The sequence below is a fragment of the Canis lupus genome, chromosome 5 (genome assembly GCF_048164855.1).
Source record: "Canis lupus baileyi chromosome 5, mCanLup2.hap1, whole genome shotgun sequence".
Classification (NCBI taxonomy): domain Eukaryota; kingdom Metazoa; phylum Chordata; class Mammalia; order Carnivora; family Canidae; genus Canis; species Canis lupus.
Window position 1 is genome coordinate 78,778,998 of NC_132842.1, and position 25,023 is coordinate 78,804,020.

General features: G+C 36.2%; 1 protein-coding gene across 26 annotated transcripts in view; it reads left to right on the forward strand.

Annotated features, from left to right (window-relative positions):
• The window catches only part of EIF4G3 (eukaryotic translation initiation factor 4 gamma 3), a 330,571-nt gene that overhangs the window by 250,264 nt on the left and 55,284 nt on the right, over nt 1–25,023 (forward strand). For 19 of the 26 annotated variants that reach the window (XM_072827973.1, XM_072827981.1, XM_072827975.1 and 16 more), the window contains 5 exons: nt 2,421–2,554; nt 4,196–4,315; nt 4,702–4,812; nt 10,983–11,153; nt 15,468–15,665. In XM_072827973.1, coding sequence (XP_072684074.1) covers nt 2,421–2,554; nt 4,196–4,315; nt 4,702–4,812; nt 10,983–11,153; nt 15,468–15,665 — 734 coding nt within the window. The remainder of the gene's footprint in view (nt 1–2,420; nt 2,555–4,195; nt 4,316–4,701; nt 4,813–10,982; nt 11,154–15,467; nt 15,666–25,023) is intronic. The other 7 variants (XM_072827970.1, XM_072827958.1, XM_072827960.1 and 4 more) reach the window with 1 other exon arrangement.

Genomic DNA, 25,023 nt, shown 5'->3' on the forward strand with positions numbered 1-25,023 from the left:
ATTCTCCAACTTTATATAATGAGGTAAGGAGTGTGAGAAATGATAACTGTAACAATAGTCATAGTAGCAAAGTAAGTGCCATAGCACTTACTATTAACTTAAAATTTGGCAGCCCCAGTGGCCCATTGGTTTGGCACTGCCTTCAGCCCAGGGTGTGATCCTGGAGACCCAGGATCAATTCCTGCGTCAGGCTCCCTGCCTGGAGCCTGCTTCTCTCTCTGCCTGTGTTTCTGCCTCTTTCTCTCTGTCTTTCATGAATAAATAAATAAAATCTTAAAAATAAAATAATATAATAAAAATTAAAATTAATATTAAAATATTAGCTAAGAAGCATCTGGCTGGCTCAGTCAGAAGAATATGTGACTCTTGATTTCTGGATTGTGATTTCAAGCCCCACATTAAGTTTAGAGATATTTAAATAAAACTTTATGTATTTTTTATATATATATATTAGCTAAGAGTGTGTCAGGATATTTGAAGAAGGATATATGTGCGTTCCCTATTCAGTTGTTTCAGCAAGTACATAATTTTATTTTCTCCAGATTAAGCTGTAGTCAATAGTGATAAAGGGTTATTATCCAAAATGTGTAAAGAACTACAAGTCAACACCAAATTAAAAAATCCAATTTAAAAAATGGGCTGAGGACCTGAGTAGACATTTTTCTGAAGGAGACATAAAGGTTGCCACCAGACAAATGAAAAGATGCTCAATATCACTATTTGTCAGGGCAATGCAAATCAAAAGCACAATGAGATATCACCTCACACCTGGCAGAATGGCTAGTATCAAAAGGACAAGAAATGGCAAGTGTTGGTAAGATTGTGAAGAAGAGGGAACCTTCATGCACTATTGGTGGAATAAAAATGGTGCAACTACTATAGAAAACAAGTATGGGGGTTCCTCAAAATTAAAAATGGAAATATCTTATGACCCAGTAATTCTCCTTTTGGGTATTCACCCCTATGTTGATTATAGCATTATTTACAGTAACCAAGATATGTAAGCGCTCTAAGTGTGCACTGATAGATGAGTGGGAAATGAAGATGTGTGTATATATGTGTGTATGTGCATGCAAGTGTACACACATGGTAGAGTATTACTCAACCATCAAAATGAATGAAATCTTCCCATTTATGACAATGTGGATGGACCTAGAGTGTATTATACCTAGTGAAATAAGTCAGACAGAAAGAGACAAAACCATTAGATATAAAACAAACAGGGAGCCTGGGTGGCTCAGTGATTTAGCACCACCTTGAGCCCAGAGCATGATCCTGGAGACCTGGGATCGAGTCCCACATTGGGCTCCCTGCATGGATCCTGCTTCTCCTTCTGCCTATGTCTCTATCTCTCTGTGTGTGTGTCTCTCATAAATAAATGAATAAAATCTTTAAAAAAAAAAGTATAAAACAAACAAATAGAAAAACAGAAACAAACATAATTTCAGAGAACAGCCTGTGATTGCCAGAGGAGAGGTGGGTAGGGGGTGGGGAAAAAAAGGTGAACAGATTGAGAGGGTCAGATTTCCAGTTAAAAAATAAATAAGTCACAGAGATGAAAAGTACAGTATAGGGAATATGGCTAATAATATTGTAATAACTATATGGTGGAAGATGGTTAATTGCACTTAACCATGGTGAGCCTTTTGTACTGTATATAGTTATCAAGTCACTGTCTTGTATATTTGAAACTAATACAATATTGTAAGTCAACTATGCTTCAAAAATAAACCATAGTTGGGAGAAAAATTTAAATGTAGCTGCTTAGCCTTTTCAGAATCTTTTTTTTTTTTTTTTTAATTTTATTTATGATAGTCACAGAGAGAGAGAGAGAGAGGCAGAGACACAGGCAGAGGGAGAAGCAGGCTCCATGCACCGGGAGCCCGATGTGGGATTCGATCCCGGGTCTCCAGGATCGTGCCCTGGGCCAAAGGCAGGCGCCAAACCGCTGCGCCACCCAGGGATCCCCGCCTTTTCAGAATCTTAAAGAAGTTATTTGTTTTGTTTTGTGTCCTTTTGCCTTTTTTTCCCTTCCAAAATAACATTTCCAAGTGAAGAGCCAAAGTATCCCTCTTTCACAGGAAACTAATGAGTATAATAGATCCCTTATTTCTGAGCTATTTAAAGGCTTGGTAGTTTATTTTAATGAGTATTATTGCATGTTTCTGGCCAAAGGCTGCTTAATGTGTATAATAATTGGTTTCTGTAGAAATGTCAGATTACTATCCAAAGGTATCTTCTGGGATAAAGGAACATATGACAGTTTAAAATTTTTACATGACATTTTCTGACAGTAGCTCTATGTTTACTTTGTGTTTTAGTCTATGACAGGATAAATACCGGAATTTCATTTATATTCTGATTGGTTATACATATAAATGATCCCAAAGACACTTGTCTGCCTACATCCCTTTTTCTAGATTCCTGGAAGCCTGCTGATACAGAAGGCAAGAAGCAGTATGACAGGGAGTTTTTGCTGGACTTCCAGTACATGCCAGCCTGTATACAGAAACCAGAGGGCCTGCCTCCCATCAGTGATGTGGTTCTTGACAAAGTAAGGTGTAAACTCAGAGAAAGCTATCTTTTTTTTTAGGGAACTGGTTTCAGTTATCAGTACAGATATGTGAAGTATGAGCAATTTTTAGGAATTGCTAGACTAAATATATTTGAATTAAAGTATATAATATTTAAATACTAGCATTTTCCTACATAATGTTGGATTTAGGGTTTACTGTAGATTACTCTAACCTTGGGGTTTGGCCCTTATTTAAGTGGTAACATTTTAAAATTCATTAATTGTCTGCTTATTATTATGGCTATTGCCTAGTGATATGGTGAAAAATGTGTATCTGCTGGGCTAATACGACAAAAGCGATATGGAGCTCTTTCTTCACTGGTCTAAAATTTCAGTATGGAATTAGAATGGCTTTGAGGACAGGTCAGAAACCTGAGTATATTTGGCCAATCAAACTGAAATGGTAATCAGCATAATTCAAGTAATGTTAAATCTCATAATTCAAAAATACATACTTCTAGTGATTACTTTTCAATTTTGGCAAATAGGCACCTTTTCTCTTTACTGTTCTTAATGGTCCATACAGAAAATTAGTGCAGTGTTTATTTTGTCTTTATTAAGTTAAAAAGAGTAGAGTCAGATATGTATCTGCCCAAGTAATTTTATGTATATCAATGATGAACCAGTGCTGATGACCAAGCTTAAAATATTTTTGTTTTGAAGATAAATTATTAATCCTAATTGAAGTGTAAAGGGTAGCTCTCTCTCACAATGAAATCCACCTCTTTTTGAGATTTTTAGCACCTGCTTATCCATACCATATGTGTATTATTTTCTTCTTTTATAGCAACAGGGTTCCTTATTTCTCTTGATCTCTAAGTCTTCTCTCTTAGGTACTTTAAGTGGCAGTACTAATTTGAGGCTACTTTAGAGGGTAGCTTTTATATACATTAAATTAGATTTAAAAATTAATAAATAAATAAATTAGATTTACATTCACTAAATTAGATTATCCTCTAGAAAATATTCCTTCTTATCTTCCTACCTTATTGGTTTCTGACTTTACCCAATTATTAGTTGATTTCTTCCTGAGCTACTTAGTTTTATTTAGTCTATAGTCATATTACATTCCGATACAAAGCCAAATACCTCCAATTAACAGGACAGATCGAGTAAGATTTTAAATGAGTGATCACACATGAAAATATCTCTTTTAGAGACTTACTGTTCACTCAGAGTATATGCTTTGCTAACTATAAGACAACAGCAACAAAATCGACATGTGCGATAGCAGGATTCTTCACGGTGAATACTCTGATGTCCTGGTGAATATCCTGGGGAAAAAATCCCCAAATTTGTCCCTAGTTTATAGGATCTCATAGCTTTTCTTGTGTCATTCTGCCTGTCCTTGAGTGTCCATTTAGCCAATCTAATGGTTGTATCTAGCTTCCCCTCAGGAATTTTAGGCCTAACCAGTCCCAGGGCGCCAGAAAACAATTGCTGGTCTATTGGGAGAAGTTCAGATTGGTTCAGATTCAGATGGTTCAGATTGGACTTTGCTGCCTCAGAAAGCCAATGCTCATCATTTTAGCTGACAAAACTTTTCAGTCTAAGTTTTTACCTATTTGCCACTGAATGCTTTGGAACTTGTATTAAGCTTTCCTTTGTTTCTTCATGCAGATCAACCAACCCAAATTGCCAATGCGAACTCTGGATCCTCGGATTTTGCCTCGAGGACCAGACTTTACTCCAGCCTTTGCAGATTTTGGAAGGCAAACCTCTGGTGGAAGAGGTGTACCTGTAAGTGCAAGTTTCCTATAACCTAATTAGCTAGAAAATGTCATAGACTTCATGACATCTTGTGTCCAGTGGCAAGAGAGCTGCTTTTTTTCATTGGTTCCTCTAACTAAGAAGAAGTACAAGAGTGAAGACTTGTCCTGTTTTCCATACTAATATTAAAGCAAATAAAGAATACACTTGAGTCATTTTTACTTGTGAGAAACTGGTCTGCATTAATTTGGTCTTGATTTTTTTGCATAGTTTTTCCAATTGAAATGAACTGCAGATGGGTTAAAAATTTAGTCAACCTTAAATAGGACTCCTGTTTTATTTTGAGGTGTCCTGATATAGTTGAGATCTCTAATGACATTCAGCTAATGGCCATCTCTTTGTCTTTCTTTCTACAGATTTGCAAAGTGCAGAGCAGGCATGGATTGCCAATTCTGGAACAGAGCAAAGCCCCAGCTTGTACTCCACTGGCGATGTCGCACCCACCCCTGAAGAGCCTGCCTCTAGGGGTGCGCTGAATCCTTTTTTTTTTTTTTTAACGGTAGTCTCTGGTGTTATGATATTTTCTGTTTTGTTCTTCTCACTTACTGTAGGTTGTGAAGTCAAAATATGAACAAATGACATGTACAAAAGAGTGCAGTATTGGTAAACTGCAGGTTGCCTTTACACCCCCAGTGGCAGGCTCTTCAGCGGTAGAAGTGACATCACCAGTGGATTTATGCTGGGGCACTGCACTGTGCAGGATGTGGCAGGCTGTGCCTACTTCATGCTTTGTAGACTTGCAGAAAGCATGGGGGAAAGTTGCCAATGATGTGACTACCTATTTTTCCCAAGTTGGAATGGTATAGAGAGTGCTTAATTTAAACTTCTGGAGGAGCTTGGAGTTTGTGCATTTGCAGATCACTCTGTTAAGACTACCTTATTTTATGTTTGTAAAAATTTTTTTATTTAAGGTGACAGTTTTTATTTCCCTATCACCTTTTTATTTCTGAAATGGCAACTTTTGAAACCTGCTTTGAAATGAGACTGTACCATCAGAAAACAAATGTCACTTTGTAGATATTTGAATTATTTGTTGTTTGCCTGCAGCCAAACACTAATTAAAAATATTTAAGTGCCTACAATGTGTTAAAGGCTTTGTAAAACCTACAGAAAATCTCCTTAATTTGAAGCATATTATTTATTGAGCATTACCATCTTAACAATATCTCTGTGTGTGATATTCTGTTCTCACACAGGTTGGAAATTTAATCTTTATTTTCTGTAAATACTAAATTAAAATTTTTCTCAAGTTTGAATTAACCTTACCAGAAAGTCTTAGCAGTTTCTAGAAACCATTTGATACGTTATTTTTCAACATTATTTCCCTTTTTGGTGGTGTAAAGTTATATTTCTTGTAGCTTTATTTTTGTTTTTGTTTCATTTTTGATTTATATGTTTGTTTTGCCAAACATTGGAAATAATGTTGATGCCATTTTATTAGTCTCTAGTTAACAGCATCTGTCATCGTATTGGTCTGTTTTATTCGTATGTCGCTCACAGAAGCTATGGTTTTCTGCGTCTCCTATTCCAGTGTATACTGCCACTTCTCATCACCAGCTTACTATTGTTTAATAATTAGGTATAGCAGAAAGGAAGTGCTGTAAATTGAGGATAAGCGATGTATTTTTCAAAATATTGAAATCAGAAAATGAATTTTTAAATTATCACAATGTATGCCCACTAATCTATGTGCTTACATATGTAAATGAGTTGGTGCAAAATAATGTGTTTGTAAGTGAGCCATTATCAAGAATTTGTAATGTCTCCAAAAAGGTCAGCTTTAGTTATCTTATTTTCTTTAAATAGTTCTGTCATATGCCACAAGCTAATTTTTAAGTAAAATTGTGATTCATCAGAGTAATACTGGTATGGTAAGCTTAATACAAGTTATTATTCTTCCAGCACCTCCCATAGATAACAAACATTCTCCATTTAATTTGTCCTGCTTTTCTTGGTATATTGTTGTGGATTGAGTTGGGAATTTCATAGAATGTAGCTGTGTAACATATAAAGGAACAGTTAATAATGCTCTTTGGGGAAAATGCAGAAGTCCTACTCTTCATCATTTTTGGCTCCATACCTCTAATCATTTTTCCCAGCCTCCCAATTGGCTTATAAATGATTACCACCCAAAGATATTAAGATCTTACTAGACTTAGACTTCTTGATATGGCTTAAGTAACTATGACTCCTACTATTAACTTCCCTTCAAAAGACTTAACTACAAAATATGTTGAATGAATAGCAGGTGTTTCAATATGTCATATGCAGTTACATAGCATTTTCAAACATAAGGGTCTATATCTACTGGAAGCACTCAGACACTATCCTCTCTCTACTTTTTTAAAAGTCAGATTACTGGGACACCTGGGTGGCTCAGAGGTTGAACATCTACCTTAGGCTCAGGGCACTCATGGCATGATCCCCAGGGATCCCAGGGTCCAGGGATAGAGTCCTGCATCAGGCTATCTGCAGGGAACCTGCTTATCCGCCTGCCTGTGTCTCTGCCTCTCCTTGTGTCTCTCATGAATAAATAAATAAAGTCTTTAAAAATAAATAAACAAAAATCAAATTACTTAGCAATTGTGATGTTGATTTTAATAGTAATGTGGTCAGACATCACAGAAGGTGCCCCAAAAGAAATGTATTGAGAGAGAGACAGTGGACCTATACTAGTAATTTGCCGTTTATATTTATTTCAGTTAGCTTTGAGATTAGCTGAGCTATTATAAAATTCCTAGGGGCAAAAAGGTTTCCTGAGCTTAGATCCTCCTTCCCTTTGTCCTTTAAAGGAATATTTGGCTCTCTGTCTTTAAAACTTGGTAGGATGAATATTGGTTCAGTTTTCTTCGGTTATTCAGGTAAGCAGTATGTTTAAGGTTATAGTCTATGAATGAGGGAAGAGCAATGTAAACTGAATTCTAAAACAGATGGGTATGATTTCTTATTTAATACATTGAAGAAACATGAGAGTGGGTAAAAAAGTTTAAACTTCAGTTCAAAAAAATAAAAAATAAAAAATAAACTTCAGTTCACCTAGAAAAAGAAATTGCAACTCACTAGTTAACACAAAATTTTGATGTTTATTTGAGTTGTCACATTTTTGGACCCTGAGCACATTATGACTTAAAATTGCTCTGCCACCCAGGAAGTTCCTCTTCCAATCAGATTGTTCCTTAAACAAAGAGACCAGGCCTCATTTATATATATATATATATATATATAATATATATATATATTATATATATATATATTCCATAACTCTAACACAGGATCCTAGATTTTGTGTGTGTTTATTTAGTAAATGATTCATTCATTATATATGGTGCATCTTTTGAAGGATGCTGTAAATTTGACAATTTGTACTGAGTTTTCCATACACCCACCAAAAGGACATGAAATAAGCATTTTTTATTTCATGATATTAAGGTTAATTCTATCAATACAGATAACACTTTTTAAAAAGTTCTTTTTCTTCTTTGGTATTAGTAACTTACTTGTTTTTAAGGTCCTTTTATATGCCTTATATCCTTGATCCTTATAATTACTTTTGTAGATAGGACTGGCATTAAATGTATTAGAAAGCCTAAGTTCAACAAAGTTCAGAGACTTGCTCACAGTAATTTTGCTCATAAATAGCAGAATTGAACTCAAAGTCCACAGTCCTTTTGTCTTCTATCTGCCTCTTTTTTTTGTCTGCTTACAATAGTCCTTCCAGACATTGACATTCCGGATAGTGAATTCATTTTCAGAGTATAAGCATGAGTACATTAGAAATTAATTTATTAAGTGTGTTAAGCATTTATAAGTATAATCTGTTGATGACTCAGTATTCTTGGTTAAATATTTGTGAACAATACCTTTCTTAGTTATATCCAATGAACCAAATAATAATTTTCAAGGTTCTCTTGAGAGCTTGCCACATAGGTTATCATACCAACCTTTTATTTGGGACTAGCATCTTATGTTATCTTTTCAAAACTTATTATCCTTCGAAACGTTATTACCTACTTAGTAAAAGTTTTCATAGCCTTATGCAGTTCATTTGAAATCCATACGTACTTGTCTTGGAGCTGGTAAAGAGATTTGGCATAAGTCATATTTAGTTTCTAGATGCAAATCTCACTGCATATTCATTGATGTTTCCAGTACTTTTGGGAAATTTTGTATTTCATTCAAGCATGATTAAAATTATATCCCCAAATTATGATTACTATGGCTCTTATCTGATTTTGATATAATTACCTTTCATTACATTCAGTGATCTTTGTTCTTGACAAATTTTTATGTGCAAATGCATGGGTAAATTTAAATGTCTTGTAATGCAGTTGTTTAATTGAGCTTTTCCAAGCATTGAAAAAGATTTTAACCCACACTAGTTATCCATTCTAGTTTATAGTAGAATATAACCTGAATTATAAAAATCAGGTAATATTTGATTACTGCATGCACTCTTTTATCAGCTTATTTTGTCTGGGCTATTATATCAAAGTTTCAGTTATAAATAAATGTTTATATAGTAGTCCTATCCAGTCCCTGTTGGTACTTTTCCAGTGGTGTTCTCTTCATTTCTTTTTTAGTTATATTGTGTGGTACCTCAGGTTTTTTAATGTGTACCAAATACTCTGAGATCATATCATTTATGCTGAGTGCTTAGCCGCATATATTTGACAAGATTGGTGTGTATTGTCCAGAAATTTTATCTTTTGATCCTGATACATGCTTGATGCTGCTATTACTAATTAGAGCAGATGGTGAAGTATAATTCTGAGAATGAATATTATTATTTTTTAAAAGACTTTCAATCTTATCAGTTTCAGCCTCAGACCATCTATCTCTTAAAACCTGTTTATATATATAAAGCATGAAATTTAAAGTTTCTTCTTCCTTCTCTGCAGCTTCATGTAAATTCAAAAAGGCAGCATTGGGATATTAAGTGAGATAAAAATTCTGATCTATATGTCTTCTGTGTTTTCTTTTCTTCCCTCTTGAAGCTTAATTACAGTATTTACTCAGCATTTAGTAAATGGTTTATTGGAGGCACCTAGGTGGCTCAGTTGGTTAAGTGTCCATCTCTTGATCTCAGTTCAGGCCTTGATCTCAAGGTCATGAGTTAAAGCCCTGTGTTGGGCTCCATGCTGTGGAGCCTACTTAAGAAAAAAAGAGACAGGGACGCCTGGGTGGCTCAGAGGTTGAGCATCTGCCTTTGGCTCAGGATGTGAACCTGAGGTGCAGGATCCAGTCCTGCATTCGGCTCCTTGCAGGGAGCCTGCTTCTATCTCTGCCTTATGTCTCTGCCTCTCTCTTTGTGTGTGTCTCTCATGAATAAATGAATAAAATATTTAAGAATAAAAAAACAAAATAATCAGAAAAGGCTGTCAATATGCAGCAGATTCAGGAGGAGCAGAACTTACTATCAGTTCAAATGTTTAATCTTTAAAAATTACTTCCTAACATTTAGGGTAGTGACTATTAAAGATATTTTAATACAAAGAATGCAACTTTTACTTCATTATGTCTTGCAGTAATTATTTTTCGTTGATGACCATTATGACATACCAGCAAGTGTTTTCAACAGAGTGAGTATAGTGGGACTCTAGCAGAAACTAAGAATTGATGAAGAGAGAAAGACATTTTTTTCAGGAAACAATTCAGTTAAATCTCATTTAATAATATAAGAAAGAGGGCAGCCCTGGTGGCGTAGCGGTTTAGCGCCTCCTGCAGCCCAGGGCGTGATCCTGGAGACCCTGGATCAAGTCCCACGTCAGGCTCTCTGTATGATGCCTGCTTCTCCCTCTGCCTGTGTCTCTGCCTCTCTCTCTGTCTCTATGAATGAATAAATAAAAATCTTAAAAAAATATATAAGAAAGACTTATTTTAGTATTTCTGGCCCCAGAAATTTAGAAGGATCCATTAAAATCTGTAGTAAGGCTACAGTAAGGATTTCTACGCTATAGAGAATTTTTGTGATAAAATTATATTTGCATTTCACACTGGCAGTGTAGAAATCTAGCTTTTGAAGAAGCTTTGTAACTGCCATGGTTACGGCCTGTGAATTTTTAAAAATACTATTTATTTGTTTATTTCAAAGAGAGAGAGAGAGCACAAGCATGAGTAGGGGGAGGGGCAAAGAGAGAAGCAGACTCCCTGCTGAGCTGGAGCTCAGTACAAGGTGGGGTGCTCACTCATTTGATCCAGGATGCTGGGATCGTAACCTGAGCCTAAGGCAGATGCTTAACTTACTACACCACCAGGCGCCCCCTGCCTGTGAATTTTTATGAGTATTCAAGTGAGCAATCCAAAGTCAAGCAACTAATAAAAAATAAAGTTTCAGTTTGGAGGTACTCTTTTTTGTTAGGAACAATAGCAGTATCAAACAAAGTTTTCCATCACTTTATCTAATTTAGGACTTCAGGACTAAAAACTGTGTTAGTGGAGATCATTACATTGATGATATTCTAAGGTTGTCCTCTTACCTTCTCCCCCCAAAATGTCACATCTAAATTGAGTGCTTAATACCCGTCTTTGCATCTAGGAAGTGCTTGGTGTGATCATCAGCCTTGACTTGAGCAGCACCGCAATGGCAGTAAATTTTAAGTACTCTCTGTAGATATAATAAAGAATATTCTTATCCTAGTTGTTGAACGTTGGACCACGGAGATCTCAACCTGGCCAAAGAAGAGAGCCCAGGAAGATTATCACAGTCTCTGTGAAAGAAGATGTGCACCTGAAAAAGGCAGAGAATGCCTGGAAGCCTAGCCAAAAACGAGATAGCCAAGCTGAGGATCCTGAAAACATTAAAACTCAGGTGAGAACAGAAGCACATTCTAACGTTGTTTTAAAATTACAATGCTCTTGTTTTAATTTGCTTTAACTTGTTATTTTATCCTATTAGTATATCTAGAGATTTTAGTTCAAGATTTTTGTAATTTCTTTTGCTTTTAAAAGCTTCATTCTAAGATCTTTAGCATAACATGTGCCAGATAGCCTATTTTCTCGTTTCATTTTCAAAACAAAATACTATGTCTAGAGGGTTTATATGTCATAGACTTTGATCATTTAGGCTTAGATCAATACTTACTTCCCTTCAAAATGTGTTTTTAGATTCCCAATGAGTATCCTATTCTAGTTAACATATTGCTTTATGTCCCCTTGTCAGGCCTCATTCTAATAAGTTAGAATTTCTAAACTAGTCTTCTTTTGGAGTCTTTTGATACAAAATTGAATTTTCTTTTCATCTTTCTATGAATACCTGCCTGCAGAACTCCAGGGTAAATTGAATGGATTCCTTTAATCCAAACAAAATTACTTTTTTGTGTCAAATTATGTAGTCTTTATTATTCATCGTTTGCTGTACACAGTGCCATTTCCTATATTGGGTTACCTTTACTATCTTTTTTGGATTTTTTGCTTCTAGGCACCAAGACTAGAGTCTCCTCTTGAATTTGTACCTGTACTGGAGTCAGGCATTACATATCATATGCTGACTTTTCAGTGTCTCATTCTTTAAGTATCTTTCCTCTCATTGTAAATAGTTTTAACTAGGAATCAAAAGCTTCAACTCTGGAGACAGAAGCAAGTTCTATTAGGCAAGTTCTTAATCTTAACTGTAAAATTGAGATTCTAATATTACTTACCTCATAGGGCTATTGTGCAGTTTCAATAAAGTAATATAAAGCAGTTAAAGATTTTATTAAAAAAAAGATTTTATTTGTTTGAGAGAGAGAGCATAACTGGGGGGAGGGGCAGAGGAGGAGGCAGAGGGACATCAGACTCCCCGCTGAGCAGGGAACCCTTATGTGGGGCTTGATCCCAGGACCCTGACATCATGACCTGAAGCAAAGTCAGACTCTAAACTGACTGAGCCACAGAAGCTCCCCTAGTTGTTTGGGTTTATTTATTTTAGTCTTTATTTGAGTATAGTTGACACACAGTGACTTCGCCAGCTCTTTTTGCCCTTCATAACCTGGCCTCATTATCATTTGCTGACTAACCCATTGCCTCTGACCTCTCTTGTACATACATGAACTACTTCCTTCTGTGGTTCCTCATCTACCTCATGTTTACTCAGCACCTCTTGTCTCTGCAGATAATGTTCAGTGGTCTGGAAGGCAGTAACTATGCCTGATGCTTTTTTTGCACCTAATACAGAATTTGTTGGGCTGCAAGTAGATAGCAGTTATAGTGAATTAATGATTTTCAATCAAGTTGTTTTGATGCTGATTTCTTTTTTTTATTGAGATATAATTGGTATTATATTAGTTTCAGTTTTTACACTGTAATGATTACAAAATGATATTACAAAATGACCGCCACAGTTAGTCCAGTTATTAACATCTGTCATCATGTGTAGTTACAAATTTTTTCTTGTAATGAAAACTTTTGATGAGCTACTCTCATCAACTTTCGAATATGCAAATATGCAATACAGTATATTAACTCTAGTTACTTTGCTGTTCATTACTTTAATAAATTACCTTTTTTGTCCTACTTTTTCAAACTTAAATTATCATCTGAAATATTTGAAGGTATTTGAAGGTTGTTTTCTTCTTCTCTTCCCTGTTTCCTTTTTTTCTTTTCTTTCTTTCAATTTATTTACCCCAGAGGGAGAGAGGGCACATGTTGGGGCAGAGATGAGGGCAAAGGGAGAGCGAAAGATTGAGACAAACCCAAGCTGACTCCCTGGTGAGTGTAGACCTCAACACAGAGCTCCATCCAAGGACCTTGAGATCATAACCTGAGCTGAAACCAAGAGCCAGCCGCTTAACCAACTGAGCCACCCACGTGCCCTGAGGTGTTTTTTTGCTTTCTTGATTTAAAGCACAGGTTAACATCTTAAGACTCTCACCAATATTCGCAGTTGATAGATACAATTGAGAAAAGTTTGGTGACTTTCCTACCCCTAAGAAACTTATTTTTTTTTTTTTTATAAAAGCAATGCTAACTCATTGCTGAAAACTTTTTTTATTAAAAAAAAAAAGTTTATTTATTTATTTATTTATTTATTTATTTATTTATTTATTTATGATAGACATAGAGAGAGGGAGAGAGAGAGAAAGAGGCAGAGACACAGGAGGAAGGAGAAGCAGGCTCCATGCAGGGAGCCCGACGTGGGACTCGATCCCGGGACTCCAGGATCACGCCCTGGGCCAAAGGCAGGCGCCATACTGCTGAGCCAACCAGGGATCTCCTCATTGCTGAAAAACTTGAGCATGTAATTTTTAAAGTTTAAATTGATTTATTTACTGTCTCCTTCTTAGAGAAAACTGTTAATATATTGACACATATTCTAAAAGTCCTTATATTCCAGGGTGCCTGGGTGGCTCATTCAGTTAACTGTCTACCTTAGGCTCAGGTCATGATCCAGGGTCCTGGAATAGAGTCCTGTGTCAGCTCCCTGCTCAATGGAGAGCCTGCTTCTCACTCTCCCTCTGCTCTGCTCCCCCCGCCCCCACCATGCTCTCTTTCTTGCTTGTTCTCTATCTCAAATAAATAAAATCTTTGAAAAAAATAAAATAAAAATCTGTATATTCAGATATCAATTTTTATAGGGATCAAATAAAACATTTTATAGGCCTTTTCAGTTATTATATAATGGTTTCTTGGATTTGTGCAAATTCATATTTTACTCAGGCATAATTTACATTTAGTCAAATTTACTTTTTGGTATATAGTTCTACAAATGATGAACACACAGTCATGTAACTTCACTGTAATCAAAATATGGTACGTTTAAAAAAAATATATGGTACATTTTTATCACACCGCAGAAATTTCCTTGTGCTACTTTATACTTAATCTCCCTGCATGCCCACCTTTATTAGTCACTAATCTGTTGTTTGTCCCAATACCACTGCTTTTTCCAAAATATCAAATTAATGGAATCATTTTGAATGTAGCTTAACACATTTCACTTTCATTTTACAGTTCCTATGGATATTTTGTTAGATTTTGTTAGATTTTTAACTAAATACTTAATGGTTTTTGGTACTATTATAAACAGAACAGGAATTTTAAAATATGTAATTTCTAGTTGTTCATTGCTAATGCATAGAAATAAAATTGATTTCTACGTTGACTTATATTCTGCAATGTTGCTAGGTTCATTTCTTAATTCTACTATCTTTCTGTAGCTTTCTTATGATTTTCTACATAATCGTATCATTTATGGATAGATAGTTTTATTTCTTCCTTTACAATCTGTATAAGTTGTAGTTCTTTTTCTTCTCTTTATTGCATTGACTAGGAAGGCAGCTATTCTCACCACTATACCACCAGTGCAGGCTTTTGAACTGATAGGACCTCCAGTATGACTTTGAAGAGGATGGTAAAAATGGACAGTCTTGCCTTCTTCCTATCCTTATAGGGAAAGCAGTCATTCTTTTACCATTAAGTAGAATTATACATGCTTTATTTCTAGTTGAAGTTTTCTTCTATTTTAATTTGATGAGAGTTTAAAACACTGCTGCCTAGTATTCTCTACCATAATATACCATAATTTAGACAGATTTTCTATTTATGACATTTAAATTATTTGCTATAAAGAGATATTGATGGAAGTCAATGTGGCTAAAATCTTTTGTACCTCCTTAAACATGAATAACTTTCTAAAAGTATAATAGCTGGTTCAAAATACCGTAATTTTAAAGCTTTTAATGCGCATTTCCAAATTGCCCTGAGAAATGTGCCAGATAATACTCCTGCCAGTGAATATACCTAGTCCTTAAAATTCTCAGTTGTGGAGAAGAAATGGTATAATTGCTGCTGTTTGGTTAAAATAGATGGATTTAATTCTGTGGTGAGTTCACAATCTTTATTAATAATTTGGAAAGTTGGGGCACCTGATTGGCTCAGATGGTTAAATGTCTGCCTTCATTTCAGGTTGTGATGCCGGGGTCCTGGGATCAGCCCTGCATGAGGCTCCCTGCTTCTCCCTCTCCCTCTCCCACCCGTCCCCCACTTGGGCTCTCATTCTCACTTGCTCTCTCAAAGAAATAAAATCTTCAACCAAAAAATTGGGGAAGTCAAACTTACAAATTATAAACAAAATATTAATCCTTATAGAAAGAATCATCCTGTCACAGTTACTATAACACTCTTTTCTTTTTTGTGGCCCTTCTAGGAACTTTTTAGGAAAGTTCGAAGTATCTTAAATAAATTGACACCACAGATGTTCAACCAACTGATGAAGCAAGTGTCAGGACTTACTGTTGACACAGAGGAGCGGCTGAAGGGAGTCATTGACCTGGTCTTTGAGAAGGCAATCGATGAGCCCAGTTTCTCTGTGGCTTACGCAAACATGTGTCGATGTCTAGTAACGGTAAGAAGAGAGGAAGGAGTAAAACCAGAAATCTCCAAGAGGTATATTCTCCCCTCACTACACATTCTTCCCAGAAGTGTTATTGGGGCAACGTAAAGGGGAGAATATATTTTTAGTGCTTTTTAATGTAATACTCTCAATGTATAAAAAGAATATTGCCTTATTAAAATGCATCTTCCATCTTTGGAGAGGATATGGAGACTGGCCTGAAATAGGTCTGTTATGGTCCTATCCATTGTGAGCAATGCTGAATAAGTTTTAAATTAGTAATGTGAAATTATTGACATGAGCAACCTACTTCTCCTGGTGTGTCTTCTTACAGAAATAAAATGAATGCTTATATTCACATTTGATTCAAAACTGGAAAATATATTGGTTCTAAATTGAGCCTCGGTGAAAATGATAGGATAGTTATGGTCATAAAAGGTTCAAAAGTGATCATGTCATCTCTTAGAAGTTATTAGATTTCTTTTTCTTTACATTGTCCACAGCCATTTAATCTCTACAGCCTGTCAAAACTAGGGCAAGACAGAATGGGAGACCAAAGAGCTTCTGGTTAGTGTTCATTGTCCTCTATTCTGCAGTCAGAACACTACCATGTACCATCTGTGTTTTCTCTGCCTGTTTCTGTTCCCAAGGTACTTGTGTCAGAAATGTGTGTCCTTTAACATTTAAGTTTTTTCCTAATTATCACAACTCATTGTCATTGTGCCTTGTTATGAAAATGCAAAATTCTGACATTCTGTGAATTTTTTTTGAATTCCTGTGTCAAAGATAGGTAAGTCTGTTATAACTTGGAAAACTTACCTCTTCTGTCTTTAACGAATTTAATATTCATATAGAAAAAAAACCCAGTATTAACAAGAATTAAGACCACTTAGAGCATATTCTGTGATATTGAAATTTGTTGATGCTTGAATGGATATTCTAGACCTAAAAATCAAGTAGAACAAAAAAGAAATGACTATGTTATTGGTAGAGTGACAAACTGCTTCTGTGAAGTAGGTAGAGTTCAGGGAGGGCACGAAGAGGGGCAGGATCATGGTGGGAGGGGACATGGAAAAAGGAAGAGCTCATGACCGAGACAGGGCAACGGCATGTGGCACAATAGTCACAGACACGGGCTTGGCGTCTCACAGTTCTGGCTTTAAATTTTAACTTGAAAATTATATTTAAGTTGCTTCTCTACAAGCTGTTAACTTTATAATGAACTGTTATAAACTTTATAACTTTATAAAATTATATTACCTGTTGAAACCTGTTTTTAATCCATAAAATAAGATTAAGGCACACAATTTGAGGCTCCTACAATGATAACATTAATTTAATAATAATGTTTATGAGATTGTGTATATAAAGTTCCTAACTTAGTATTTAACCAATAGTTTTCCCTAAATAATTCAAAATTACATTGGTAATGGAAAAGATTGCAAAGGTCTTGAAATGATGGCTGAATCAGGATGATTATATAACAGAAACTATCTAGGCACCTACTAGGTTGCATTATGGGTAGATGCTTTACATATATTATTTTTAATAGTTATTATAACCCTCAAAAGTTAGTATTATTAGCCCCACTTTACTGAACAGGAAACTGAGGATTAAAAAGGATAAATAACTTGCTTAATGTCACCTCACTAGTAAGTGGCTAGTAAGAATCCCAAGACTAGGATTATTCAGTCACTTGCCATATTGCCTTCTAATGTACCATATACCATACGTATCTGAAGGCAAACTGTTTCTCCATCTCATGTCTCTAATTTTCCTTTTGGCAGCCATGACATCTTGTAGTCACTAATTGGAACTAGGACTAGATCCCAGATCTTCTGACTTACATGTTAGTGCTCTTTACTAATTTTAGATTTAATCCTATAGGGAGGGAAGGATTGCTAATAGTTTTGTTTATTTTTTAAGATATAATTTATTTGAGGGCAACCCTGGTGGCTCAGCGGTTTAGTGCCTTCAGTCCAGGCTGTGATCCTGGAGACCTGGGATCGAGTCCCACGTCAGGCTCCCTGCGTGGAGCCTGCTCCTCCCTCTGCCTGTGTCTCTGCCTCTGTGTGTGTGTATGTGTTTCTCATGAATAAATAAATGAATAAAATCTTAAAAAAAAAAGATATAATTTATTTGAGAGAGTGAGCAGGAGGGGAGGGTCAGAGGGTGAGAGAATCCCAAGCAGAATGCTTGCCAAGAGAGGAGCCCCATGTGGAGCTTGATCCCACAACCTCCAGAATACTACCTGAACCAAAATCAAGAGTTGGGACACCTAACTGATTGAACCACCCACGCACCCCTGTTAAAGTTTAATAAGAGAGTATCCTTGATGAAAGTGGCCTTTAGAAAATGGCCTGGCCACAATAGAAGTTAGATTAAAATAGAAATTATAGGAAGCCAACCACTTATGTGAATTTTGCTATTATTATTTTAAAATAAGATTGATTAAACTTTACAGGATTATTTTAAATTACAGAATAACCTTTTGGAATAAGTCTAGCAGTATAGGGGTTTCCATAGAAAAGTTACTGCTCTTTTCTTACAGTCCCATCTAGTTACACTGTTCTTCCTTCCAGGGCAGTCACTGTGAATGGTTTGTCTGTGTACTTCCACAGCCTTATTTATATTCAGAAAATTATATAAAAACATATGCATATGTATAAAGAGAATACTTTTGGGTTGATATTAATTATATGTATTTTTTGTAGTTTACTTTGTTTTCATTTAATACATTTTAAGCATACCTCTAGGCCACTACAGATAGATTTTACTCATACTTTTTTAGTAGTTGTATAATATCTGAAGATGTATGTATATCACAATTTCCCCAGCCTTTCCTCCCTCCCTCCCTCTCTCTCTCTCTCTCTCTCTCTCTCCCCTCCCCTTTTCCCCCATGTTGTTTCTAGGTTTTTTTTGGTTTTGGGGGGTTTTCTGGCAACCACAAGCAGTGCTCCAATAAACACCAAAGTAATTTACCCTTACATATTGAAGCTTTTGCTTTCTTAGTATAAATTCCCCCAGAGTTCTATACCAAAGGTTACAGATTTTTACACTTTAAAAAAATATATTACAGACGTACACGCTGTTTGAGAAAAGCGTGTTTCTTTCGTCAAATTTAATGATACAGTTTCTCCATGGCTGATTTTAAGCCAGTGACAGTTTGACAGTTAATTCACAAAATTTTGAGTGAACAGTTGGCTCCCATGAACTGGTATGAGGTAGCTTTATCATACCATTACAACACGCATATAGAAGATTGTATAAATCATTAGTGAACAGCTCAGTGTATATTAATGAAGTGAGCATACCTACCACCCTGGTCAATAAATAGAACTGTGCCCTTCCCTCTTCCTTAAAGGTAACAACTGTTGTTACTTCTAGTACCATACCTGATTTACTTTTGAGGTACTGAAGGCCTGAAATAAGAGGGGACATTGGTAATAGAGTCATTTCTACTATGTAGAAAATATAAAAATCAGTCATGGGAATAATGAAAATCTAAATATAAGCTCACCTTTTAGGGGAAAGTTGAGACTATCTTCATGAACTTTGGGGTGAATTTTCTTTAGCAAGGGATGCCTGGGTGGTTGAGCAGTTTGGCGCCTGTCTTCAGCCTGGTGTGTGATCCTGGAGGCCTGCTGAGTCCCAGGTGGGGCTCCCTGCATGGAGCCTGCTTCGCTCTCTGCCGTGTCTCTGCCTCTCTCATCTCTCATGAATAAATAAATAAAATATTTAAAAATTTTTTTCTTTAGCAAGATTAAGATTCAAAATGAGTAAAAAAATAATTTGAGATTTGACTATTAAAATTTGCAATCCTTGGTGTACAAGCAAATGATACCATAAATAAAATAAAAAGATAAAGCCACAACATGGGAGCTTCTATTTGGAATATAAGATTTAAGAATTAAGGAGGAATTAAGGAGGAAAAAATCCAATGAAATAGCCCAATTAAAAGGGCAATTTATAGCGGGGGGCTCCTGAGTGGCTCGGTTCTTTAGGCCTCTGCCTTCGGTTCTAGTTATGATCCAAGGGTCCTGAGATCAAGCCCTGCATCCTGTTTCCTGCTCAGCAGAGAGCCTGCTTCTCCCTCTCCCCCTTGCTCATGCTCTCTCTTGCAATCTCTCTCTCTCGCTACCTTTCTCTCTCAAATAAAATCTCTTTAAAAATTATAAAAGAGCAATTTATAGAAATGAAAATCCAATAGCTGATGAATTTAACAAAAGATACTCATTGTTTTTCTTGATTAGGGAAATAACAAACCATAATTCTGTACAAGTCACACTTGTTAGAGTAGAAAAAATATGAAATAATTTAAAGTGTTAACAGATGAATACAGTCACTTTGGTGAGTAATTAGACAATGTTGAAGATGTTCATATACTATTCGTCAGAAATTTTACTTCTTAGTATATATCCTAGAGAAATTACCAGATGTGCACAAGGAATCCTTTTTAAGAATGTTTATTTTTTGTATTACTTTTAATAGTGAATAATAGGAAACAAACGAAGTAAGCCTAAACAAGATAATTGAGATAAACCACAATTTATTTGGCCAGTGGTTATAAATATTTGGTCAGTGATTATAACTACACACACAGTAGTTAAAATTAATGAAGTAATACTGAATGTATTAGTGTATATCAGTCTTAAAAATAGTATGGAAGAACAGTGTGACATCATTTAATAATTTTTTATAATATGCAAAATGAAATTGTTTCTATTAAGTACATATATAATAATAATACACTATTTTGGAAATACCAAACATCAAATTTGAAGTAAGATTAAGCAAAAGTACACAGGAGTAAGTATTAGGGCTTCTAGTTTTGACAAATTAGGTGATCTAGAAGACCATTCCATGGATAACAGCTAGAAAAGGTGCCTTTAGTATTTTTTAAAATTTTGAAGGACAGTAAAGAATTACTAAGGTTAAGATCTTTGAAAAGGTAGAAATCCAAAGAAAAATTAGACGTTTAGCAGATTCAGTAAAACTTCTCCCTAGACGAGGCAACTAAATGTCTTGAATAACTGTTTTTTGTAGACTTGTTGAGCTAGGGGGACAGAATTTGGGAACATTGTTCACCAAAGGAGTGGTGGAAGAGGCTCTAATAAATCCTCTTGTTTTGTTTTGTTTTTTAGTCCTCTTGTATATTAGGTTGGGATCCCAAAGTACTGCATGCTTGAAACAGAGGTGAATCAGAAATTGACCTGTTTTCACAGGAACTGTGTATAGGTCAACATCAAATAATCTCAGTGCTTGAATTTGGATTATAGTGATTTCAAATTGTGTTAGTGCCTGCTAGGTACTTGGAAGGAGCAAGCACAGATTGCTTTTAGAACTATCGTATTTTAAAAAAACTGTCATATTTGTCTTTAAATTATTTCTATGAACAATTTTTTCAAATGAAATGTCCAGCATATAGTTAGAAATAACAAAACATAAGGGAAGAAGACACCATGAATGAGAGCCAGCAGTAAACAATTTTCCCACAGGAGCTCTAGATACTGGCTTTATCAGGCATTATTATGTTCAAGGTAATAGAGATACCTTGAATTTTTCTTTTTTTTTAAGATTTTATTTATTTATTCATGAGAGAGACACAGAGAGAGAATGAAAGAGAGGCAGAGACACAGGCAGAGGGAGAAGCAGGCTCTGTGCAGGGAGCCCGATGTGGGACTCGATCCCAGGACTCCAGGATCATGCCCTGAGCCAAAGGCAGGCGGTAAACCACTGTAGCTTGAAATTTTCAACAGAGAATGAGAACGTATCAAAAGAACTAAATAGAGATCCCAGAACTGAATAGGTAATAAAATTCAGAACTTAATAGGTTGGTTTAATAACCAATTAGATACAGCTGGAATAAAGAATTATGAAGTAGTAGATGGGTCTGTAGAATGCAGAATGAAGCAGAGAGAGACCAAAAAAATGAAAAATACAAAAGGGAGGATAATGATGGAGCAGATTCAGTAAGATCAAATTTTGCTTTAATTGGAATCCAAAGAGGAGAGAGGAGAAAACGGAAAGAAAGCAATACTTGAAGAGAGTGGCTGAGAAATTTTTCACAAGTGCTGAGATGTTAAAGCCCTGATTGAAAGAATTTCCTACAAATCCCAAGCATGAATTAAAAAAAAAAAAAGTGAAAATATAGGAAAACGTTTAGACTAGTGGTAGTAAAGCTATTTACAATAAAAGAAAGTATGGGGGAAGAGAGGGAGAAATACTAAAAAGAACAACTCAGCCACCCAGGCACCCTGTTTTTTCCAAACTTTCTTTACCAATGGCACTGTTTTGTTTTCTTTTTCATAATAATTATTAGTTTGAGAAATCATACCTCCCAGTGGAATAAGAGATATTGAAGACAATTAATAAAAAATTAAATTATCACCTAAGGGAGTTGCTCTCTTTCTGTCCACGTACTCACTGAGTTATTTAAGTAACTTCTTTGTCATTATCAGTATTTTACTCAGACACCACAAGTTAAATTTCAGGGTCTTTGGCCTGACTCATAATTGTAAGAAATATATAGACCTTTGCCACTGGTCCTGGATCGTCAATGTTGGTCATTCAAAGTAAAAGATTCTAGTTAACCACTGAGTGCTGTAGTATAGCCACGAGTAGTGAGGATGAGGGGTAGTGGGAATGATAGCAATATTTTTTTTGAGGTATGTGCTAAACTTGTCACATCTAACTCATTTAGTCCTCGAAACCATTCTGTTACCACTCTTTCACAAACTTCTCTGAAATTTAGGAAATTTGCCTAAATAGGACTTTTGTACTCTAATCTAAAGGTTTTGAGTGTTAATGGTAAATCCTCAAGCATTGGCCTAGATCAGTTCTCAACCAGGCGTGGTTTTGTTCTTCAGGGGACATTGGACAATGTCTGGAGACATTTTAGGTTCTGACTCCTGGCATCTTCCTGGGTAAAGGCTCAGAATGCCTAAACACCTTACAGAGCATAAGATAGCCCCCTACAACAAAGAATTATCTGACCCAAAATGTCACTAGTGTCGAGGTTGAGAACCCTAGCCTAGATTGTTGATATTTTAAGATTCAGAAGGATACTTGTTCTCAGTTTGGAGCTGGGTTTTTGTTTTTGTTTTTGTTTTTGTTTTTTGTTTTTTGTTTGTTTTGGTTTTTTGGTTTTTTTATTCATGAGAGACACACAGAGAGAGAAAGAGGCAGAGACACAGGCAGAGGGAGAAGCAGGCTCCATGCGGGGAGCCCAACGTGGGACTCCATCCCTGGTGTCCAGGATCATGCCCTGGGCCAAAGGTGGTGCTAAGCCACCCAGGCATCCCCACAAAAGGGATTTTAAATGAAGGTATGTGATCCATGTGAATGACTTGGAGGCAGAAAAAAGGTTTAAAAACAGCTCCAGGGCAGCCTGGGTGGCTCAGCGGTTTAGCGCCTGCCTTCAGCCCAGAGCATGATCCTGGAGTCCTGGGATGGAGTCCCACATTGGGCTTCCTGCATGGAGCCTGCTTCTCCCTCTGCCTGTGTCTCTGCCTCTCTCTGTGTCTCTCATGAATAAATAAATAAAATCTTAAAAAAATAAATAAAATCCCTTTCGTGGGATTCCTGGCTAGCTCAGCAGTTAAGCGGCTGCCTTTGACTCATGGCATGATCCCTTGGTCGGAGATCAAGTACCGCATCGGGCTTCTTGCAGGGAGCCTGCTTCTCCCTCTGCCTATTTCTCTGCCTCTCTTTCTCTGATTCTCATGAATAAATAAATAAAATCTTTAAAAAGTAAAAATAAGGGATCCCTGGGTGGCGCAGCGGTTTGGCGCCTGCCTTTGGCCCGGGGCGTGATCCTGGAGACCCAGGATCGAATCCCACGTCGGGCTCCCTGCATGGAGCCTTCTTCTCCCTCTGCCTGTGTCTCTGCCTCTCTGTCTCTCTCTGTGTGACTATCATGAATAAATAAATAAAATATTTAAAAAATAAAAAATAAAAATAAAATCCCTTTTGTTACTTTGTAGGGATTATATAGATGAAGGCTAGAGAATACAAGTATATTGTGTGTCAGTTTTTCACGATGACCTAAGGAGTAGGCTTTTCAGAAATTCTTTAGATTTACAGAGGAAATTGATGTAATAGTTTTGGATTTCCCAAGTTGCTCTGTAAATGCCATATTTATTATGCACACAGAGACAGGCATGTATACAACTGCCTGCTTCTGTAGAGCTGTACTAAGTAAAACCTCTGGCATCTAAGGCTTATGGACATCGTAAGAAAATAGGAGACTGCCTCTGGAGTATGTTGCTGCTTCTATTAGTTCAACTAGGAGTGTCTAAAGAGGCTTACAAGCCCCCTTTTACAAACTGCAAGGCATTTAACTAGAATTCAGTACTTCTCTTAGGAGGAGGAGAATTGAACTGAATGGCAAATGGAGAACTGTGAACAAGAGAGTGTTGTCCTATATCTAAATCTGTAGTTAAAAATTTTAGTTGGATTGTTGGTAATTTTAAGTTGCTGTGTTTTTGTTTAAATCATAATTCAAATCAAAATCCATATCTCAGGAACCCCAGAAGCTTGTAAACTCCTCAGAGCAGAATACTTTTTCTTCTATTTTATTTTTTCACTGCTAAATTCCCAGGGCCTAGAATAGTTCCTGGCACATCATAGACTCTCAGGTATGTGTTGTAAGTGGGTATATAACAATAACAATTTGAATTTATTTTATGCCCCAAGTCTCTTTTGGGGGACTGGTTTTGTTTTGTTTTTTGCTTTTATTTCTTTTTTTTTAAGATTTTATTTATTTATTCTTGAGAGACAGAGAGAGAGAGAGGCAGAGACAAAAGCAGAGGGAGGAGCAGGCTCCATGCAGGGAGCCCAATGTGGCACCCTATCCTGGGACTCCAGGATCACACCTGGGCTGAAGGTGGTGCTAAACCACTGAGCCATGCGGGCTGCCCTATTTTTTACTTTTTATCTCTGCTTGTGGCAGGCATGTATACCTCATCTATAAAGATAGACACTAAAGACAGATTTTTGAGCATTCTGTGTCCTGTTATGCCATCTCCAGAAGTTTCAGTGTTGCCACTGCTCAAGTGCTTTAAAGCAAGACACGCAAAGAATGGCAGGATTGAGTATATAGTAAGAAATACTAAAAGAAAGAAGGAGACATACTTAAATCTCATCAGAAATGAAGCCTGGAGTACAGACCAGGAAAGTCAGCCTTGGGCAACAGCCAAGTGTCTGGAGTCCACTGGTGGAGGAGGTGGAATGTTCAATCAACCTGATGAAAGATGAAAAATGCTTTGAAGAAATGTTGAGAAATTACTTATCCATTCATAACTCTCTTTTGAATCTTGTGGGCATCTCTCAGAACTACATATCTCTTCAGATGTTTCTAACCAGAGAT